General features: G+C 41.3%; 1 protein-coding gene across 1 annotated transcript in view; it reads right to left on the reverse strand.

Moving 5' to 3' along the window:
• Positions 1–18,308, reverse strand: part of ATCAY (ATCAY kinesin light chain interacting caytaxin) — a 56,223-nt gene that overhangs the window by 30,754 nt on the left and 7,161 nt on the right. The window contains exons 4-7 of the mRNA XM_089673584.1: positions 18,119–18,301; positions 17,934–18,036; positions 10,594–10,725; positions 3,177–3,263 (exon numbers count right to left, since the gene is read on the reverse strand). Coding sequence (XP_089529710.1) covers positions 3,177–3,263; positions 10,594–10,725; positions 17,934–18,036; positions 18,119–18,301 — 505 coding nt within the window. The remainder of the gene's footprint in view (positions 1–3,176; positions 3,264–10,593; positions 10,726–17,933; positions 18,037–18,118; positions 18,302–18,308) is intronic.

An 18,308-nucleotide genomic window follows, 5' to 3' on the forward strand; every position in this document is an offset into this window, starting at 1 on the left:
GAAGCTGAAGTTACATCAGTGAGGAGAGCTCTGAGAGCTGATTTGGAGGGACACATTCCCTTCACACAGCACACAGGAACAGAGCTGAGTCTGTCAATCTGCTGGAAGTCCCCCCCCCCCAACCTGTCACCATTTTTTTCTTGGTGCCAGGAAAACTTGTCAGAAGTGACTCATGCTGATAGCAGAAGAATGAGGCAGCAGGCAGAAATGACAGAGCTCTGGATTGAGACAAGCACACACTATAGAGGCATATGCTTTGTTCATATTTTATGTCTTAGGTTTACAACCACTGACTCTGACTTTTGAGCAGCCAGCAATTGTACAAAGTAGCATAAAAAGTTCAGTGGTCAGGAATATAAAGTACACAGGATAGTGTGTATAGATCAGGAGTCTGACATAGTACACAGAGTGCAAGGGTCAGAAGTGCAGAACCAGTATAGGTCCTTCCCCCTTAGTACAGCTTCTCCCCAGTGCAAACCTCTCCTTAGTACAGCCCCCCAGGTTCAGATTTCCCCCCTCTTAGTATATCTTCCCCTTGTACTACAGAGGGGGGACTCTGCAGTATAGTTTCCTACAGTACAGATTATTATTATTATACAGTATTTATAAAGCGCCAATAGTTCGCTCAGCGCTGTACATTACAAAGGGGGACAGAACATGTGACAGAACAATACCAATACAATGCAAAACATGAGGGGTTCGAGGGCCCTGCTCTTTCGAGCTTACAATCTAGGAGGGAGGGGATGGTGGCACAGGAGGAGATAGCTGTGGGGGATGGAGTGGTAGGAAGAGTGGAGGAGGTCGGCAATTAGAGGGGGTGGGGTAGGCTTCCCTGAAGAGATGGGTTTTCAGGGTGCACCTAAAGGAGAGGAGAGTAGGTGATAATCTGATGGGTTGGGGCAGGGAGTTCCAGAGGATGGGTGACACCCTGGAGAAGTCCTGGAGGCGGGCATGGGAGGAGGAGACCAGGGAACTAGAGAGAAGGAGGTCTTGTAAGGAGCGGAGTGTGCGTGCTGGGCGGTACTTGGATATTAGGTCAGTGATTTAGTTTGGGGCAGTATGGTGGACAGCTTTGTACGTCAGTGTTAGGATTTTGAACTTGATCCTTTGGGCAATCGGAAGCCAGTGGAGGGATTGGCAGAGGGGGGTGGCGGAGATGGAGCGGTTCGAAAGGTGAATGAGTCTGGCAGCCGTATTCAGGATCGACTGAAGCGGGGATAGCCAGCGGCGAGGCAGGCCAGTGAGGAGGGAGTTGCTGTAGTCGAGTCATATATATGATGAGGGAGTAGATGAGCTGTTTAGTGGTTTCTGGGGTTAGGAACGTGCGTATTTTGGCGATGTTGCGGAGGTGGAGTCTGCACGAGTTTGTTAAAGATTGGATTTGGGGCTGGAAGGATAGGTTGGAGTCCAGAATGACACCAAGTACTCTGGCCTGCGGGGCGGGTTTGATGGTGGCGTTGTTGGATGTGATGCAGAAGTCAATCGGGGTGGTGTCCGGGCTGGGGGGAAGACAAGAAACTCGGTTTTGGAGAGGTTCAGTTTAAGGAAGTGGAGCGACATCCAGTCTGATATGTCCCTCAGAAGGTGTGTGATTCGGGCGGAGACCGAGGGGGTGAGGTGGGGGGTTGAGAGATAGATTTGTGTGTCGTCGGCATATAGGTGGTAGTTGAAGCCGTGAGAGTGTATGATTTGGCCAAGGGAGGAGGTGTAGATGGAGAAGAGAAGGGGCCCGAGGACGGAGCCTTGAGGGACCCCAACAGAGAGGGGGAGTGAGGGGGAGGTGGTAGCATTATAGGTAATGCTGAAAGAGCGTTGTGACAGGTAGGATGAGAGCCAGGAGAGAGCAGAATCTCTGATCCCCCCCTCAGTACAGTTCTCCTTCCCCCTCTATAGACCCCCCCTATTCTTTGGTACAGATCTCTCCCTTTCATTAAACACACTCACCAGTCAAACCAGGCAGTTCAGAGTGAGGGGGAATGCTCCCTCTGCTATGCATTGTGACCAGAACAAAGGAGATAAGGGAGATCTTCCCTTGCTCTGCACTGTAACTCCCTGTTTCAGACCTGACAGGCAGCAAGGTTACAGCTGCAACATAAAGCGGCTTTCAGTGCTAGCAGACAATGGCAGCTGCACCATGGATGCTCTGCGGGGGGGGGCTTAGACCCCCTTATCCCCTTATATACCCATGAAATTGACACATTTACAACACCATGACTAGTCCTTTACTTCTAAGAATCTGCAAGGATTACAAATAAAAGAAAATGAAAAGCACAGTTGCATTTAAATTAAAAAAAAAATAGCATATAAGTGCACTGTACAGTATATGCTTGTGTATTTTATACCTGTAAGCTCACAATTGGCTCACTACTGTGATAGACTGTCTCATTGTCTAAAAATGTAGTTTAGGAAGCAAAAGAGAGCAGGACCATACATTTTGACCCAGGAAGATAGGTTAATATATGTGTATCAAAGAGCCTGTGGAAATTGTGCACTGAAAAGAAATGTAACCTCCACATACAGAAAGGCCTCTTTGTAGTAAGAGCTGTGAAAATGTAGAAAAGACTTTAAGAGCTAGTTCTCCTTATAAAAAAGAGCTGGATGCATTCCTAAATACACAAAATTTAACTGGATATTAACATTCATAGGTAAAAAAAAAGAGATTGTTTATCGAGGGGATATCCCATTGCCTTGCGGCGGATCCAGAAGAAATTTTAACTCTGCTTGAGCAAATTATAGGGTTTTTTTCCTTTCCCTGGATCAACTGTAAGTATAGCATTCTGTATATGGAGGTTTTCCGTTTATTTATTCTATGGATTTATTTTCTTGTTGAGTTGCACAACAGCACAACCTAATACATAGTTTAAATCTTTCTGTAACAAGATACTTAAATCACCTGTGTAGCTATACCACATACATTATATATAAGAAACCACATTTAATACACAATATTTGAACTTGAGTAAAACAAATCCAAATAAATACATATTTTACTATAAAACAAATGACAAAGAAAATGTTTATGACTATTTTGTTTTATAGTAAACACACATCCTAGAAAATTCAAAATATTAGTTTTATTACTTAGTGTAACAGTTCTGGAAATGAGATTATGAAGCACAGGGAGATCTATATGGGTAGCAACAAAGCACCACTGCAAGGTATTGTTAGCTGCTAACCTTATAAATGGTCTGGAGATTGCCAACACTGTCCTTATAAACCAGGATGGGTGGACGATAATTAAAGATTTCAAATTTTTTCTCAGTCTGTAAAAAAAAAAACAAAAAAAAAATTTAGTCTGTTTGTTATCCACAAAATGAAAATATGAACAGATGCTTTTTGTTCTACTTGCTACTTGATGCTATATGCACAAATAATATTAAGTCCTCATGCACACTTGACGTTTTTACAGCGGCTGTTTTTGGCTTTTGATGTTTTTTTCTACAGCTAGTAAACCCCCCAGCATGTTATCCTATGTGTCCATACACACATAGACTGTAATCAACGTTTTTTGGCAGGGACGTTTTTTGGCTGGAAAAAAAAACAGAACTAGTGGATTTCTAGAGTTTTTTAGCTGTAAAAATGCTCTAAGTCCTCATGCACACACCCAACGTTTTGATAACGCTGGTAACATTAGCAGTGTAAAGTCACGTTAAAAACGTGAGTTTTTCAGCTTTTATTAGCATTTTTGCATTGGCATTTAGTGTCATTTTGCCGCGTTTAGCTGCGTTTTTCAGTGTTTGTGTTTTTTTTAAAAAACGCTAAAAAAAGCTGAAAAACTCACGTTTTTAACGTGACTTTACACAGCTAATGTTACCAGCGTTATCAAAACGTCCAGTGTGCATGGAGCCTAAGAACATAGAGAACAACAATTAAAATTGAACAGATTTAGTACTAAAATACATACACAATATTACCTGTTATGTCAAGTGTTATGGAGTACTTGGTAGCAGCTATGGTCACTAAGGGTAATGAAAAAAGGGTTTCTTGATACCTAGAGGTAGGACTGAATTGGTGTGAACTGGCTAAAGCTGGGGATAGTATATCTGACCAGGTCTGCAGTAAAAGCTGGACAAAGTTTATTTTACATTTTTTTCCTCACAAATAGAGTTTTCTTTTGGTGGTATTTAATCGCTGCTGGGCACTTTACTTTTTGTGCTATAAGCAAAAAAAGTGCAAAAAAATTTGAAAAAAAAAAAAAAAAGTTTCTTTGTTTCTATTATAAAAATTTTCAAACAGGTAATTTTTCTCCTTCACTGATGTGCGTTGATGAGGCAGCACTGATGGGCACTGATAGGCGACACTGATGGGCACTGATAGGCAGCACTGAAGGGCACTGATAGGCGGCACTGATAGGCAGCACTAATGAGGTGGCACGGATAGGCGGCACTGATATGCAGCACTAATGAGGTGTCACGGATAGGTGGCACTGATATGCAGCACTGATTGGTGGCACTGATAGGTGACACTGATAATGGGTACTGATAGACAGCACTGATAGGTGGCACTGACTGACATCACTGCTGGGCACTGACTGGCGGCACTGCTGGGCACTGACTGGCACAACCGCTGGGCACTGACTGGCAGCACTGCTGGGCTGCACTGATGGGTGGCACTGGTGGGCACAGGTGGGTGGGCACAGGTGGGTGGTACTACTGGGCACATGTAGGTGGCACTTCTGGGCACAGGTGGTGACACTGCTGGGTGGCACAGGTGGGCGCACTGCTGGGCACAGATGGGCGCACTGCTGGGCACAGGTGGGCGGAACTTGTGTGCGGCACTGCTGGGCACCGATCATCAGGGCACTGATGATCAGTGACCCTGATGATCGGTGCCGATCCCCGCTCTGACAACTGCCGGTTTTCGGCAGTACTTTCCTCACGATCTGACAGCGTGAGGAAAGTGCAGCCCAGAACCGGCATTTGCATTTCCCGGTGATCAGCGTGTCATTGGACACGGCTGATCACGTGGTAAAAGGCCGCTGTGATTGGCCTTTTACCACGTCATGTGATCAGCTGTGTCATATGACGTCCACCCAGAACTGGCCGGCCGCAGTGCAGCCGTCATTCGGCTATCTGCGGTCAGCAATTAGTTAAAGGGAGGAGCAAAATCATCATGAAAGAACAAATAACAATAAAAACTCTGCGCCATAGGCAAAACCAAAAGAAAACAAAAATAAGGAAACACAGATTAACTACATCCCGACTGCCCTATAGCAGATATACTGATGTGCAAAATCACATATATATGCATGATTTTGCATTTCTGAGTAGGGGGGCCTTTCGCGGCTACGGCTGTCAATCACTGGGTCCCGGCCAGTGATTCCCTGCCAGCACTCGGTGATTACCGAGCATCTCTGACGGGGAGGACTGCTTTGTTTACTAACAGTCCTTCTCTCTGTCGGCTCAGGCACACTGCTCTGGATGGCTGTGCACAGCATAGCCATCCAGAGCAGTGTGCTTACAGTGAAGCACACACCGCCCCCCAGTAAAACACTCCCAGCACACAGTTAACCCTTTGATCACCCCTCACATTAACCCCTTCCTGCCCAGTGTAATTAGTACAATGTCAGTGCTTTTTTTTTGCACTGATCATTGTATTGGTGTCAGTGGGGATGGGGATGTCAGTGACACCAAGTAAGTTTCCCCCAGTGTCAGAATGCCTGCCGCAGTCCCGCTATAAGTCCCTGATCGCCACCATTACTAGAAAAAACAAAATAAAAAATTCCAGTATCTATACCGCCATTTGTAAACGCTATAACTTTCACATAAACCAATTAATTTACACATATTGGGATTTTTTTTTAGCAAAAACGTAGCAGAATACATTTTGGCGTAAAGTTATGATGAAATTAATTTTTTTTTTATTTTTTACTGGACACGTTTAATAGCAAAAAGTCAAAAATATTGTTTTTTTTTTCAAAATTATTTTTTTTTTATAGCGCAAAAAATAAAAAATGCACAGGCGATCAAATACCACCAAAAGAAAGCCCACTTTGTGAGAAGCACAATTTTGCAACTTTGACCTGTGTTATCAAAACCGTACATATCATCACAACTACTTTGTGCATCCATGTGGATAACATGTTTTTTCAGGACAAATTTGGCTTTCATTTGGTAATAAATGGTAATAGATATCTCCTGATTTTTTTTTATTACCAAAGGAAAACTGACCCAAAATAGTAAAAAAAAAAAAACAACTTTTTTTAAATTCAGCTGTATATTCCTTGCTACTACCATAACCTACCACAAAATAATTTCTCCTGCTCCTGATGATCGCAGCAATACCACATGTGTGTATGTATGTTGATGTTTGTATCCGTAGTACAGCCCAGAAACAATAGCGCGCAATTTGCTTTTTTTTGTTTTTATCCTGCCACTAACTGACACTGATACTAATTTAAAAATGTAAAAAAAAAAAAAACCCTGATCCAAACACTAACCCTGGCACATACCTAGATCAAACCTTGATCTAGGTATCTTTGTTTATATTTTTATTATTATTATTTTTATTTATTTATTTTTTACACACAATGTATCTTTCTCCTCCATTCAAAGAATTCACAGTGACAGAAGCTATCACAGCAATCAGGTGACCTAGAATCAGGAGTTCTGGGTCCTGATCGTTAGAACGGGACCCGAGTCTCTCAGTGACACCCCAGTCTTTGTGCTGGGAGCGCACCGTGCAGTTCGCTCCCAGCAGAAAGACAGGTACACAAATTAGCGGCCCCACGGAAAAAAGCCCAGTTCTGTGAGGCCGCTAATTTGCATGCGGTCGGCGTCAAGAAGTTAATGTGACTATGGCTGCTACAGTCTTTAAAATATGTCTAACTTCCACATTTGTGAATCCTGTAAATGTGTAAATAGACGGCTCTGCCAAAAATGTGAATCAAGGTCACTAAACAGTTAACCACATGTAAAAGTGCAAAAAATAATTAAATAAAAAACACCAGAAAATATAACTAATGTCCTATCTATCAGTAAGCCCCATTCAAATAATAGTTGTTTAAAAACCAAAAGATAAGTGAACTAGTGCTGTGCCATTAGTAACAGAAAAACAGATGACCCATTCCAGGTGCTCCATGTAGTGTGTAGTCCAACAGGAACACTACAGGAATAATGTTGCTGATCCTTGCTTTGTCATGCCTCACCTTTCTGGTTGCCTCTTCAATTCGCAGAAAAATGGTACATGCGTCCTTGTATGAGGAGGTACTGACACGATGAAAAAACTCAGATCCCCTGGGCCTGTTTTCATGCCATACTCACACAAATACTCATTGATGGTATTGATGGAGCTGCTGCAGCATGGCCAGGGTGGAGTTCCAGCTCAAGAACACATCACATCTCAGGTGGTGTGCAAGCAGGTTGAGTCGTCCCTGAATTACAGCCCGCGGAAAACTGGCTGGTTATGATCACCTGAACTACCTACACACACTTCTTGCCTGTCTTAGCTTAGCTGGGTAGTTCTAGGAACTCCTGCACCACCAGGTTGAGGACTTATGCCAAGCAAGGCACCTTTGTGAACTAGCCTGCTGAGGGAAAGACAGCAGGTGGGTGCTGCTTCCTTCCTGGCACAAGAAGGAACAGAGTTACCCACCTCTTAGCCTGCCCCTGCAGAATTGATAGTGTTTCTGTCCCAATGTGGCTCCTGGTCCCCAGGCAACAAGCTGCAAAACATCATGGCAGTGTTTTCCTATTGCACACAATATATTCGTCCCAATCCTTCCTGTTCATCAGGAAAGTTACCCATGTGGGCCTAAAAGGAGATATAATGTCCCTGCCCATGCTTGCTTTACTACGGGTCTGTGGTGCTCTGGACCTTGCCACTAACCATGTGGTCCAGCGACATGGAAACATTAGCTTCCATATGATAATAAAGATAGACAAAAAAGTGCCAGCCAGTCATCTTAAGAGTCCAGCATCTTTTGCTGATGATAAAATCGAGAAAACAGGAAGATAAAAGGTAGTCAAGACATTTTGGGGGTCAAACAATCCCACTTCATCTGTGCTAACACACTAAGAATCATAGTAAATATGGAAATACCAAATCAAGAGATTCTAAAAACATTGAAACATCAAAGAAATAACTAAAGTAGAACTAAAGTCAAAACATTGTTTTCATTTTGGATGGAGTTAGGGAGGGTTTTAACCACGGTCAGCTTTTTTTTTGCCATCCGTGTCCCGTTGAAGAGATTTCTTTTCACTTTCTCTCCCATACCAAAACAGGAAGCAAGAGATCATCCCTCCAAAGTGGTTGGCACCAGGGTCACTAGAACTGTCCCCATTGAAAGAATTCCCCTCTATTCCTGTTCAGATGACACTCCAAAAATGGGGTCTTCTTTCACTCTCACTGATAACTGTAAACAGGTCAGATCAAGAGGATGAAACTCCCTAACAGGGGAGCATACAGCAATAAAAACCTGTCAGGTGTTCTAATCCCTCTCCACTGTATCCCAAACTAAGAAACAAAAAAATGTTTAAACTAAGAAACTTTAAACATTGCAGCGCGTGTAAACCAATAAAGTACCAGAAAAAAGAGAAATTAAAAAATGTGTATATAATTAAAAGAATAGACGTATCACTTAAAAAACCCTAAAATGTAAAAACATCTGGAGACTAGAAAGATGTTTTAACTTTTTTTTATTTATTTTTTTAATGTGTTTTTATAGTCATATATTTTTAAGAAGCATTTGTATTTTGTTGAATAATTAGTCCAGCCTTACATACTAACCATTATAGGCAGTGTCTTTTGATTTGGCTGGCGTGTGCCCTCTGGTGGACATCCTGATAATTGCTCAGCACTCATGATGTATACTTTAAATGTGGTAAAGTCGTTCTGTGATACATATTATACCTATTCATTAAAATTTTTATACATATATAAATTATTTATTTGATTTATTATTTTCTGCATAGTCATAAATGCTTTCTGTTATAAGGTCTTCTTTTTGGAATCGTGTTCTTAATTACATTTTTCCATATTTACCATGATTCCTGATGTGTCTTGTTAAAGAATTCCCCTAAAGAAGGGGGATTGTCTGGCCAACAGAGGAAGCGTGTTGGCTACCTTAAATCCTTCTGTTGTCTCAGTTTTATCAAAATAAAGGGAGAAGGACTTAGCAGTATTAAAACCAAAACCAATCCTTAAAAATGGTTACTGCATTAGTTTTAGTTTTTTTCCCTTTATTTAACATATTTTGATGGACTTGACTAACAAATTGAAGTTGAATTCCAGCTAAAACTTTATAAACAGTTCAGCAACCAGATTTTTATATATATATATATATATATATATATATATATATATATATATAAATGTTTTAACATAACTGAAAAAAGCTGACCATTGCAAGCATTCCTGTCAGTGTTAAATGGCTTGTCTCAATCCTCTAACTGCTACTTTGCCTAGAAAGCTTGGACTGTTAAATGTTGTAAAATAAGAGACTTACTGGCTGGATCGCCAAGTGAAAATTATGCCTAGTACACATGACAAGAAAATTGGATGAAAAATACCACTTTCGGAGCAATCGTCCGATAATCTGATCATTAGTACATAGCTTTCTAGAGCAAATCACGACTCAAGTTCAGTTATCCAAAGGGATAAGCATGAAAATGTTTCTTGTACGATAACAGAATGAACTATTTTAATTTAATCAGTACAGTATTCGTCTGTAAAAAATCAAATGACCAAGACCGCGCATGCTCATAAACTAAAGAATGGGTTACAGTACAATACAATACATCATTGCGTGACGCTGTATTCTGTCTTCTGAGAATTTTCATAACTTTAGTACTCTATTCCTTTTCGATATGAAACTAGCATGCAAAAACAAATGGACAATTATTCGTCCGATATTCTCATTGTATATACGAGGCTTAAGGGAAAAAAAACTAAAAACAAAACTAATGCAGCTATCACATCTAAAAATTGAGCTGCAATATAGTATACTTTAACCCTCTATAAGCCCTGCCCCAGGCTTCTCTGCTCTTGATGGAAAGCATTTACACAAATATCTGGGAGGGACATAAACACGCAATGCAGATTTAAATATACATATTATCAATGAAAAGTCAGCTCTTGTATGGCCAAAATTAGCTGCTGCAACACATTTAAATTTGGTCTTAAAGCGTTTTTAATGAAAGTACAATTTCAGTCTAACACTAACTTTAAAATGTTCACTTCCCCCTCCTGCTACCTATGCTGACTAGCAATGGCCACTCAGTGACACATGTTTATAGCATGTGGGCATTAAAACAGCAAATATGTGTTACATGGACGGCAACAGATAACATTTTTTTTTTTACTGCCACTAGTATAGACAAACTTTATATAGATATCACAAACAAACAAAGCATTTCCCAGCAACAATTACCAGCCAGACTGTAGCCTGCAGGCTGGCTGGTAAGTGTTGCTGGGAAATCCTTTGTTTGTTTGTGATGTGCATCGCTCTTCCATGTGCACCTTACTGCTAAGGCTGGTTATAGGTTGGGACGGTTGGCATTTTTTAGTGGCGTTTTATATACATATCACCTCTATTCCCTGTAAGCATGGCTCCAATGTATGTATGCATTTCATTCAATCACAAACTAAACTCACCTCCTATCAATCATCTGGTAGCATTTCTTCAGCCATCCTAACCCTGGCATTCTTCTTCGAGGTGTGGCACCATTTAGGTAAATAATCATGTAATCCTCTGCCACCAGCAACTCCAGGCTACTAATGACATAACTGTCAAAAACAAATGAATGTAATTAGATGAAGTCTGAAGAAAGAACCTTTGACTTTATTACCACTGAATGTTTGTTCTGTGAATGGATAGATATTACATTTTGGCACCCTAGGACAAAACATATGCTCAATATCATAGTCACTTACCTTCCACGTTCAAGTGTCTTTTCCATTTCCTGCAGTCACAAGCACATCTGGGTTTTACCTAGTATGTCATATCACATGAATGAATAGTACATTTAAAGGGTTAGGTCATTGTTACCAAAAACGGTCTATGCAGGTGAAGGCTGCCTGTACATAAAAATAAGCTGTGCAAGTTTAACTAATGTTGGACACTTATTATGAGTGAAGGACATTTACATACATTCTGAGCCGGCCAAAAAGCTCCCAGAGATGACACCAGCACGTCCTGCCTTGTTGCTAAGACTGTCCCAGCTGTTACTGCTCTCCGCCCTCCATCACAGGAGCGAGCTCTCAAACCCCTACATGTGTGGTCTTTCCTGTCACAGAAAGAGCACATGCAAAGGGGTTTGAATCAGTTGAGAGTGTCTTAGCAACAAGGCAGAATTGGATGAGAACATCTCTGTGTATTTTTCATTCAGGCTTTAGGAGGAACGTACACCTATAGCAAGGGCATTATTTAACTTTGGTCAAAGCTGCACAATTTGTTTTTTTATCTAGAGGTGCCCCTTATCTGCATAGGCAGCTCAAGCTTGAGTCCATTTTGTTCCCTGAGTTACTGAAGTCTTATGCTGACTCTCGTGCCTAATTTTTGCAAACTTTGCTGTGACCTCACTGCACTTGCAGGCTCACCTGCATCCCTGATGCCCTAATGCCTCAGGCCTCTCTCATATCCCAGCTCCTTGTCCAGTAACTTTTAAATTTGGGGCAAATCCACCAAATATGGAACAATGTTCCCACCCCTGAAACAGATTAAAAAGAAGAGAAAAAGAGAAAGTACATAGAGAGATCTCTTCTTTGGAACAGTACAGGACTTGTGCAGGGGAACTCATGTAGTTTATCAATGGGTTTCAAGAGTATCCTGAAATATCAGCAATAGGTTTGTTTAGAACAATGTAACTATTCTTATATTCCAAAAACTTTGAAATTTGGGGCAAGTCCACCAAACATGGAGCAATGTCCCCACCCCAAAAATTGATCAAAGAGGCGTTAGGAAAGAGTTTAGCAGGAAGAGGAAAAATTTTTTACTTGAAACCAAGGAGAGAGGAATTTGTAATTGGCCATAAGGGTCATGTTAAGTATTCCCCTGTGTATTCAAGTAGTTCATGTATTCCAATCCTCCTTGGTGATCTTTGGTTCTAAATCTACTCCCAAGCCAATCTGTTAGGTAGTTTCTATAAAATGCTAGAGAGCAACGAGTAAAGAACAGTGATGCCACCTCCTTGTTGCATTGGTAATATCTTTGTTTTTTTTACAGTATTTAGAACGTGTTTTTGATGCATCCTGATTTCAAAATGAGGGTTTTTGAGTATCTGGAGAAGGTACTGCAATGCTAAGTTTTTACTTTCTGTCAAGACAGTCACCTATTCAGTATAGGTCTTTGTTAATCCACCATTTAAAGTTTTGGGGTGCAAAACTATTTGGACTATTTGATAGCAATTTGGGTACATATTTTTATTTCCTTGCTTTTAATTGGGAATACATAGTAAAAAGTTGAGCATCCCATATATTTACCCCAATATGTAATGAACAAAGCATCAGGGCCCAGATGTGAAGCTGCAAACTTTGTGTGTCTGGCAATGTCTCTTCTTGTTGAGCCACCTAGAATGCTAGACAGCTCCCTGGACAATTTCTTGAATGATCCTGCCTGGAACCTTGTTTGTCTTTAACCCTTTGCTCCTTCCATGAACTTCCTATTTAAGCCATGCCTTTGCACTTCCTGTTTCCCAGTTTATTGTGCTCCCTCCAGCCAACATCTTGTTCTTGTCATTCCTGCTGCTATCCGTATCTCTGCTACCACTCGTCATCGATTCTTGGTTTGTTCCTTGACTATGCTTTTGCTTGAATCCCAACCTGCAACCATTCATTAGCAACCTTTGGCCTGTTTACGGACTACACTTCTGCTTATCCCTACCTGCTATATCTTCTACTGGACCTCAGCTTGCTCACCTCCTGGGGACCACTGCCTAGTACTAAAATGCAGCAAAACCCATTTCCACCATCAGGAGCTCTGGTGAATACTGGTTAGTACTTCACGCAGTAAGCCTGTGTCATCTGCCAGAGTGACCTGCTTCTGTACTTATCCAGCTGGTTGGTGGGTGCATTGCTACTGCTATAGCTATTGGTTCTGAGTCTGACTCCAGATAGTAACACAAAGTCTGCTGATTAAAATTATGGTATATCAAATTAGTGAAACATTTATGTAAGGTATCAAAATGGTAAAGCCCAAAGTGAATGTATGTGTTTTACTTTTGGACAGCTTTATTCCCCTTTTGAAGATAGATTTTAACACATGTAGAAGTAAAAAAAAAAACAGTTTTGCATAAATTGTTAGATTAACATTAAGATACGATTGAGTTGGGTTGATGAGGGCACAAATTAGGACCAATTTTCACAGATTTGCAATTGCTAAAAATTCAAATAATACTGACATTCATTTGTGTGCGCATTTGATGCTTTCACAGTGACCACAAATGTCATACACTTCATCCAACATCACTGTTGTGACCTGGGGATTCATTTTGGGAGAAAATAGCTGTATTTATTTTTATGATAATCATCTATCTTTTATTTGTTATTTAATTTATCATAGAGAGTCTCGATCTGATCAGTGGAGATCACATCCAGACCACTAACACCCTCTATATACTTTCTAATAATAATGTATTGTTGGATGGAATAAGCCAGGAATAGGTCACAATAGCAGTGATCTACAGCTGCATTGACACACTGGACAGAGTTGTAAAGGTTCTGTTCCAACCTCTCTACCTACAGGAAGTTTCACAATGCCACTTATGACATCACTACACACCCGATGTAAACGGATTCCTGCTTCAGACAGCCTGTCAGTGTCTATAGCAGGCTGCAACTGGATGGGACTGAACATGGTACCTTGTCTTCTGCCTTCTGGAACCTCGCCCCTACACAGACAGGGCCCTAAACACTGGTACCATTCAGTACAGTGTTCAGTCCTGTTTGTCTGCAGCCTGTCACACACTTTGACAGGCATCTCAGTCTCTGTCCCTCTTAGGCGCACTACAAGTGCTGAGAAGCACACACTAGCCAATTGGCCGAGGCCTTACACTGCGCATCAGTGTTTCGCCCCTCTCAGTACTAGTGTTGCCCCCCTAACACCAATGATTCCCTCAACTGACACCAATGTAACTCTCCCCCATTATTAGATAAATGTCTGCCCTAAGCCATGCTGACCACCAATCCAATCCCCTTCTCCCCCCACCATTGACACCAATCCTTTCCTCCCCTCCTCCCTACTGACTTTAGTTTCTGATACCGATGCTTTATTTAGCTTTCTTTCCCCCACTGACCACAATCTCAAGCCATTCCTCCTATTCATTAAGTCCCACTGATAATTTTTCCTCCCATGGAGCCATGATGGCCAGCATTTTTCTTACTGATGACTAGTAACACTGTGTATTTTTACTTCCCACTGTCCAGTTGCACCAGGCAATTTTTCCTCCTACTTACCAAAGAAGCAAGGCATTTTTTCCACCCTCTAACTACTGATGCATGAGCATATTTCTTCCCACTGTTCAATAAATGCATATGCCTGGGTTTGGTTCCCAAAACAGTTTCTGGCAAGCCCTATTGAGGGAGGCTGAATTATGTCATTCAATTTTAGTCTTTAGGGCTAATAAGCAAGTTATCGTCAAGTAAAAGGCATGGGAAAATGAGCTCTCTCTAAAAGATCCAGCACACACTGACAATATGGCTGTTGTGAGCTCACCCTTTTATGAAAAGGGGTTGGGTTATCTACTGCTTTAAATTATTGGCTCTTGTGACTCAGCTGACCAGGGTCAAAGCTATGCAATGTATTAAACGTTATTTCCATTTTCAGAGTTTTTACTAATAGTTTGCAATTCACAAACTTTGCGAATACCAGGAATTCAGTGTGAAACCATGGTAGTGGCAAACTAAAGTCTCAAACTTATTGTTATATGCCAGAGAGGGTGAAGATAGGGACAATAAAATGAATGACAACACATAAGAGAAGGAGGACTTGAAAATAAAAGAGAATAAAAAATACGACTCATGCATTCAGTGATTAATTGCAATATCGTATTTGCAGAAATGTTCGTAAATGCTGCAAAACTTGAAAATCAGATTAAACTTCAGAGTGACAGGGTGAGGGTAGGAAAAGGATTATAGTTCTTGGGTCGATTTGATAAATAAAGTCAGACCAACAGGTCTAGCCAGGGTAGATGGGGAGATGATGGGGAGTCTTCCTGAAAATCTTTTTAAGCCTCAAAGTGATAGAATGGGGTTAAAAAGAGGATTAAGGTTCTTAGGTCGATTTGATGACTGAAGCCAGACCCACCTTGTTGGTTTAACCAGTTTAGATGGGAAAATAATAGTCCTGAAAATTTGATTAACCACTCCCGCCTGCCATATAGTAATATGACGGACGCAAGGTGGTTCTCTCGTTCTGGGAGGACATCATATGACGTCCTCCCATTCTAACCGCGCATGCGTGGCTCCCGGAGCGTGCAGAGCAGCGATCGGTGGTGCGCTGTGTCCCTGGGACACAGCGGATCACTGATCCATGGAAAGAGCCAACTCGGTCATGTGATCAGCTGTGTCCAATCACAGCTGATCACATGTAAACAGGTAAATGCTGGTTATCAGCATTTCTCTCCTCTCGAGCTGTCACGCTGACAGCTCGAGAGGAGAGGAGAGCCGGTAATCAGCATTCCGCGGAGGGGATATGTACACTTATCATCAGAGCACTGATGATCAGTGTGCCCTGATGATCAGTGTAGCCCCAGCAGTGCCACCTGTCAGTGTCCATCAGTGCCAGCTGTAAGTGCTCATCAGTGCGACGTGCCAGTGCCCATCAGTGCCACATATCAGTGCCTACCAGTGCACATCAATGCCACATGTCAGTGCACATCTGAGCTGCCTTTCAGTGTCACCCATCAGTGCCAGTCAGTGCCACCTATCAATGCCAATCAGTGCCAGTCAGTGCCGCCTATCAGTGCAAGTCAGCACCGCCTATCAGTGCGCATCAGTGCCGCCTATCAGTGCCAGTCAGTGCCGCCTAACAGTGCCAGTCAGTGCCACCTATCAGTGCCATATATCAGTGCTGCCTTCAGTGCCGATCAGTGATGCCTGTCAATGCTCATCAGTGCCACCTACCAGTGCCTCCTCATCAGTGCAGCCTATCAGTGCCCATAACTGCAGCCTCATTAGTGCACATCAGTGAAGGAGAAAAATCACTTATTTACAACATTTTATAACAAAAACTAATAAAAAACTTTTTTTTTCAAAATTTTCAGTGGTTTTTGGTTTGTTTAAGAAAAAATTAAAAACCCAGAGTTGATTAAATACCACCAAAATAAAGCTCTATCTGTCACAAAAAAATTATAAAAATTTCATATGGGTACAGTTTTGCATGACAGCGCAATTGTCATTCAAAGTGCAACAGCACTGAAAGCTGGAAATTGGCCTGGGCAGGAAGGGGGTATAAGTGCCCTGTAGGCTTGTGGTTAAAAGAGAAATTAGTGACTGTAAAATAACAAACATTAACAATCACCTAGGTAGATGCAGCATTGGTCCAATGCTGCATCTATCCCCTGCCATCTCTATGATTGAGAACCGAGCAATCAAAGACCGCTGGTCATTTAGTTCATGATCTTCAGAGAGCTGGTGACTGTTAGTCACTGGCTCTCTGCTCTGCCCCTCCAACGCTCACTGGAGTGCCGGGCTGTGGAGGGGCCAGGAGTGACTGGCTCAGGTTCTCAGTAGTGTGCTAAGGGACTTAGCCAGTTGCCAGTCCAGGCATCTGGGTGGATCCTGACTTTAAAATTTGGATCTCTCTAGAAAGCATGGAGATATAGATAGATGGGTGATTTGCTTTGAATATTAAAAATGAATGATTAGTGGTGCTCAGGTGCAGTGTAGTTCTGTTTTAATGTGAACAAATCACCAGTTCCAGATTACTTACACCAATGAGTTCTTAGGGAATTAAGTGTAGCCAAGCTACTACAGTATTTCTAATTTATAAAGATACCTTACTGACTGGCATGGTCAGTACTCATTGACATTGAGTAAATGTGGTGCCAGTTTACAAAAAAGGATTGCGATGTATATCAGTCAGTCTAATGTCAATCGTTTATAAGGTCTTGGTAAGGGACTCTATAGAAATTTGTCTGGGATAAAAGGTATGAAAGACTGTTTTTATGACAGTGTTGTGATAGACTAACCTGTTATCATTCAATGAATAAATATGTGAGAAAATGGAAGGTGAATGTAGTTTATCTTAGCATTACATACTGTACCTTACAAACATTTATTATATAAAATAAGTCCTCTTGGAGTTGATACATTTGTATGTATATGGAAACTGGTTACATGAACAGGTCCAGCCAGCAGTGATAATTAACTGGTCTAAAGTTGTAAGTAGTGTGCTCTAGGGTTCTATCTTGGGGCCAATGCTGGCCAATTTGTTTATTAATGATATAGGAATTAGAATCAGGAGTAAACATTTTACATAAATTATTGGAAGCTGACCATTGTAAGCACCCCTGTAAGTGTTAATTTGTTTCAACCCTCTAACCACCAGCAGTGATAATTAACTGGTCTAAAGTTGCAAGTAGTGGGCTCTAGGGTTCTATCTTGGGGCCAATGCTGGCCAATTTGTTTATTAATGATATAGGAATTAGAATCAAGAGTAAACATTTTACATAAATTATTGGACGCTGACCATTGTAAGCACCCTTGTAAGTGTTAATTTGTTTCAATCCTCTAACCACCACTTTTACTGTACAGCTTGGTCTGTTAAAGGAAGTTGAAAAGTAACAGACTTACTGGCTGGATCAACAGGTGAAAGAAAACCCCTAGAAAAAGAAAACTAATGCAACCACCACATCTACAATATACTGTATATAAAAGCATAGACATATACCTGTATATATAAAATCATAAGTAAAAAATATGTATAATAGATATTCAAAAGATCTATTATAAAAAAAATCTTGGATTGGTTACTATAAAATGTAATCTCTACTTACAGAAATAGATTCTCCATGATATAATGGTAATCAGGGCAGCCACTGTCTGGGAGAAAACAAGCGGCAAATACAATGATGGCATTTAGCCCCTCACCATAGTATCCTGTACACAAGAGAAAAAACACTCAGCCACAAAACATTAAAAATAAATACAAATGGTAGAATGCTATCAGTTATAGCCTCACCTCCATGTGTGACCACTTTCATATATGGTTTTATCATTTGTAGGTCAATACGATGCTCCTGCTCTCCAATAATAACTGTTCTCCACAAGCGTCCATTTGTAGCCTCCCCCCCTTCAACTTCTTCATCAAACAGGTCAGCGCCATACCCGGGTATTTTCTTGGCACTTGCAACAGGCGTGTCATCTGTAAA

The sequence above is a fragment of the Staurois parvus genome, unplaced genomic scaffold, assembly GCF_062004578.1.
Source record: "Staurois parvus isolate SC_StPar_1 unplaced genomic scaffold, SC_StPar_1.0 ptg000141l, whole genome shotgun sequence".
Taxonomy (NCBI): domain Eukaryota; kingdom Metazoa; phylum Chordata; class Amphibia; order Anura; family Ranidae; genus Staurois; species Staurois parvus.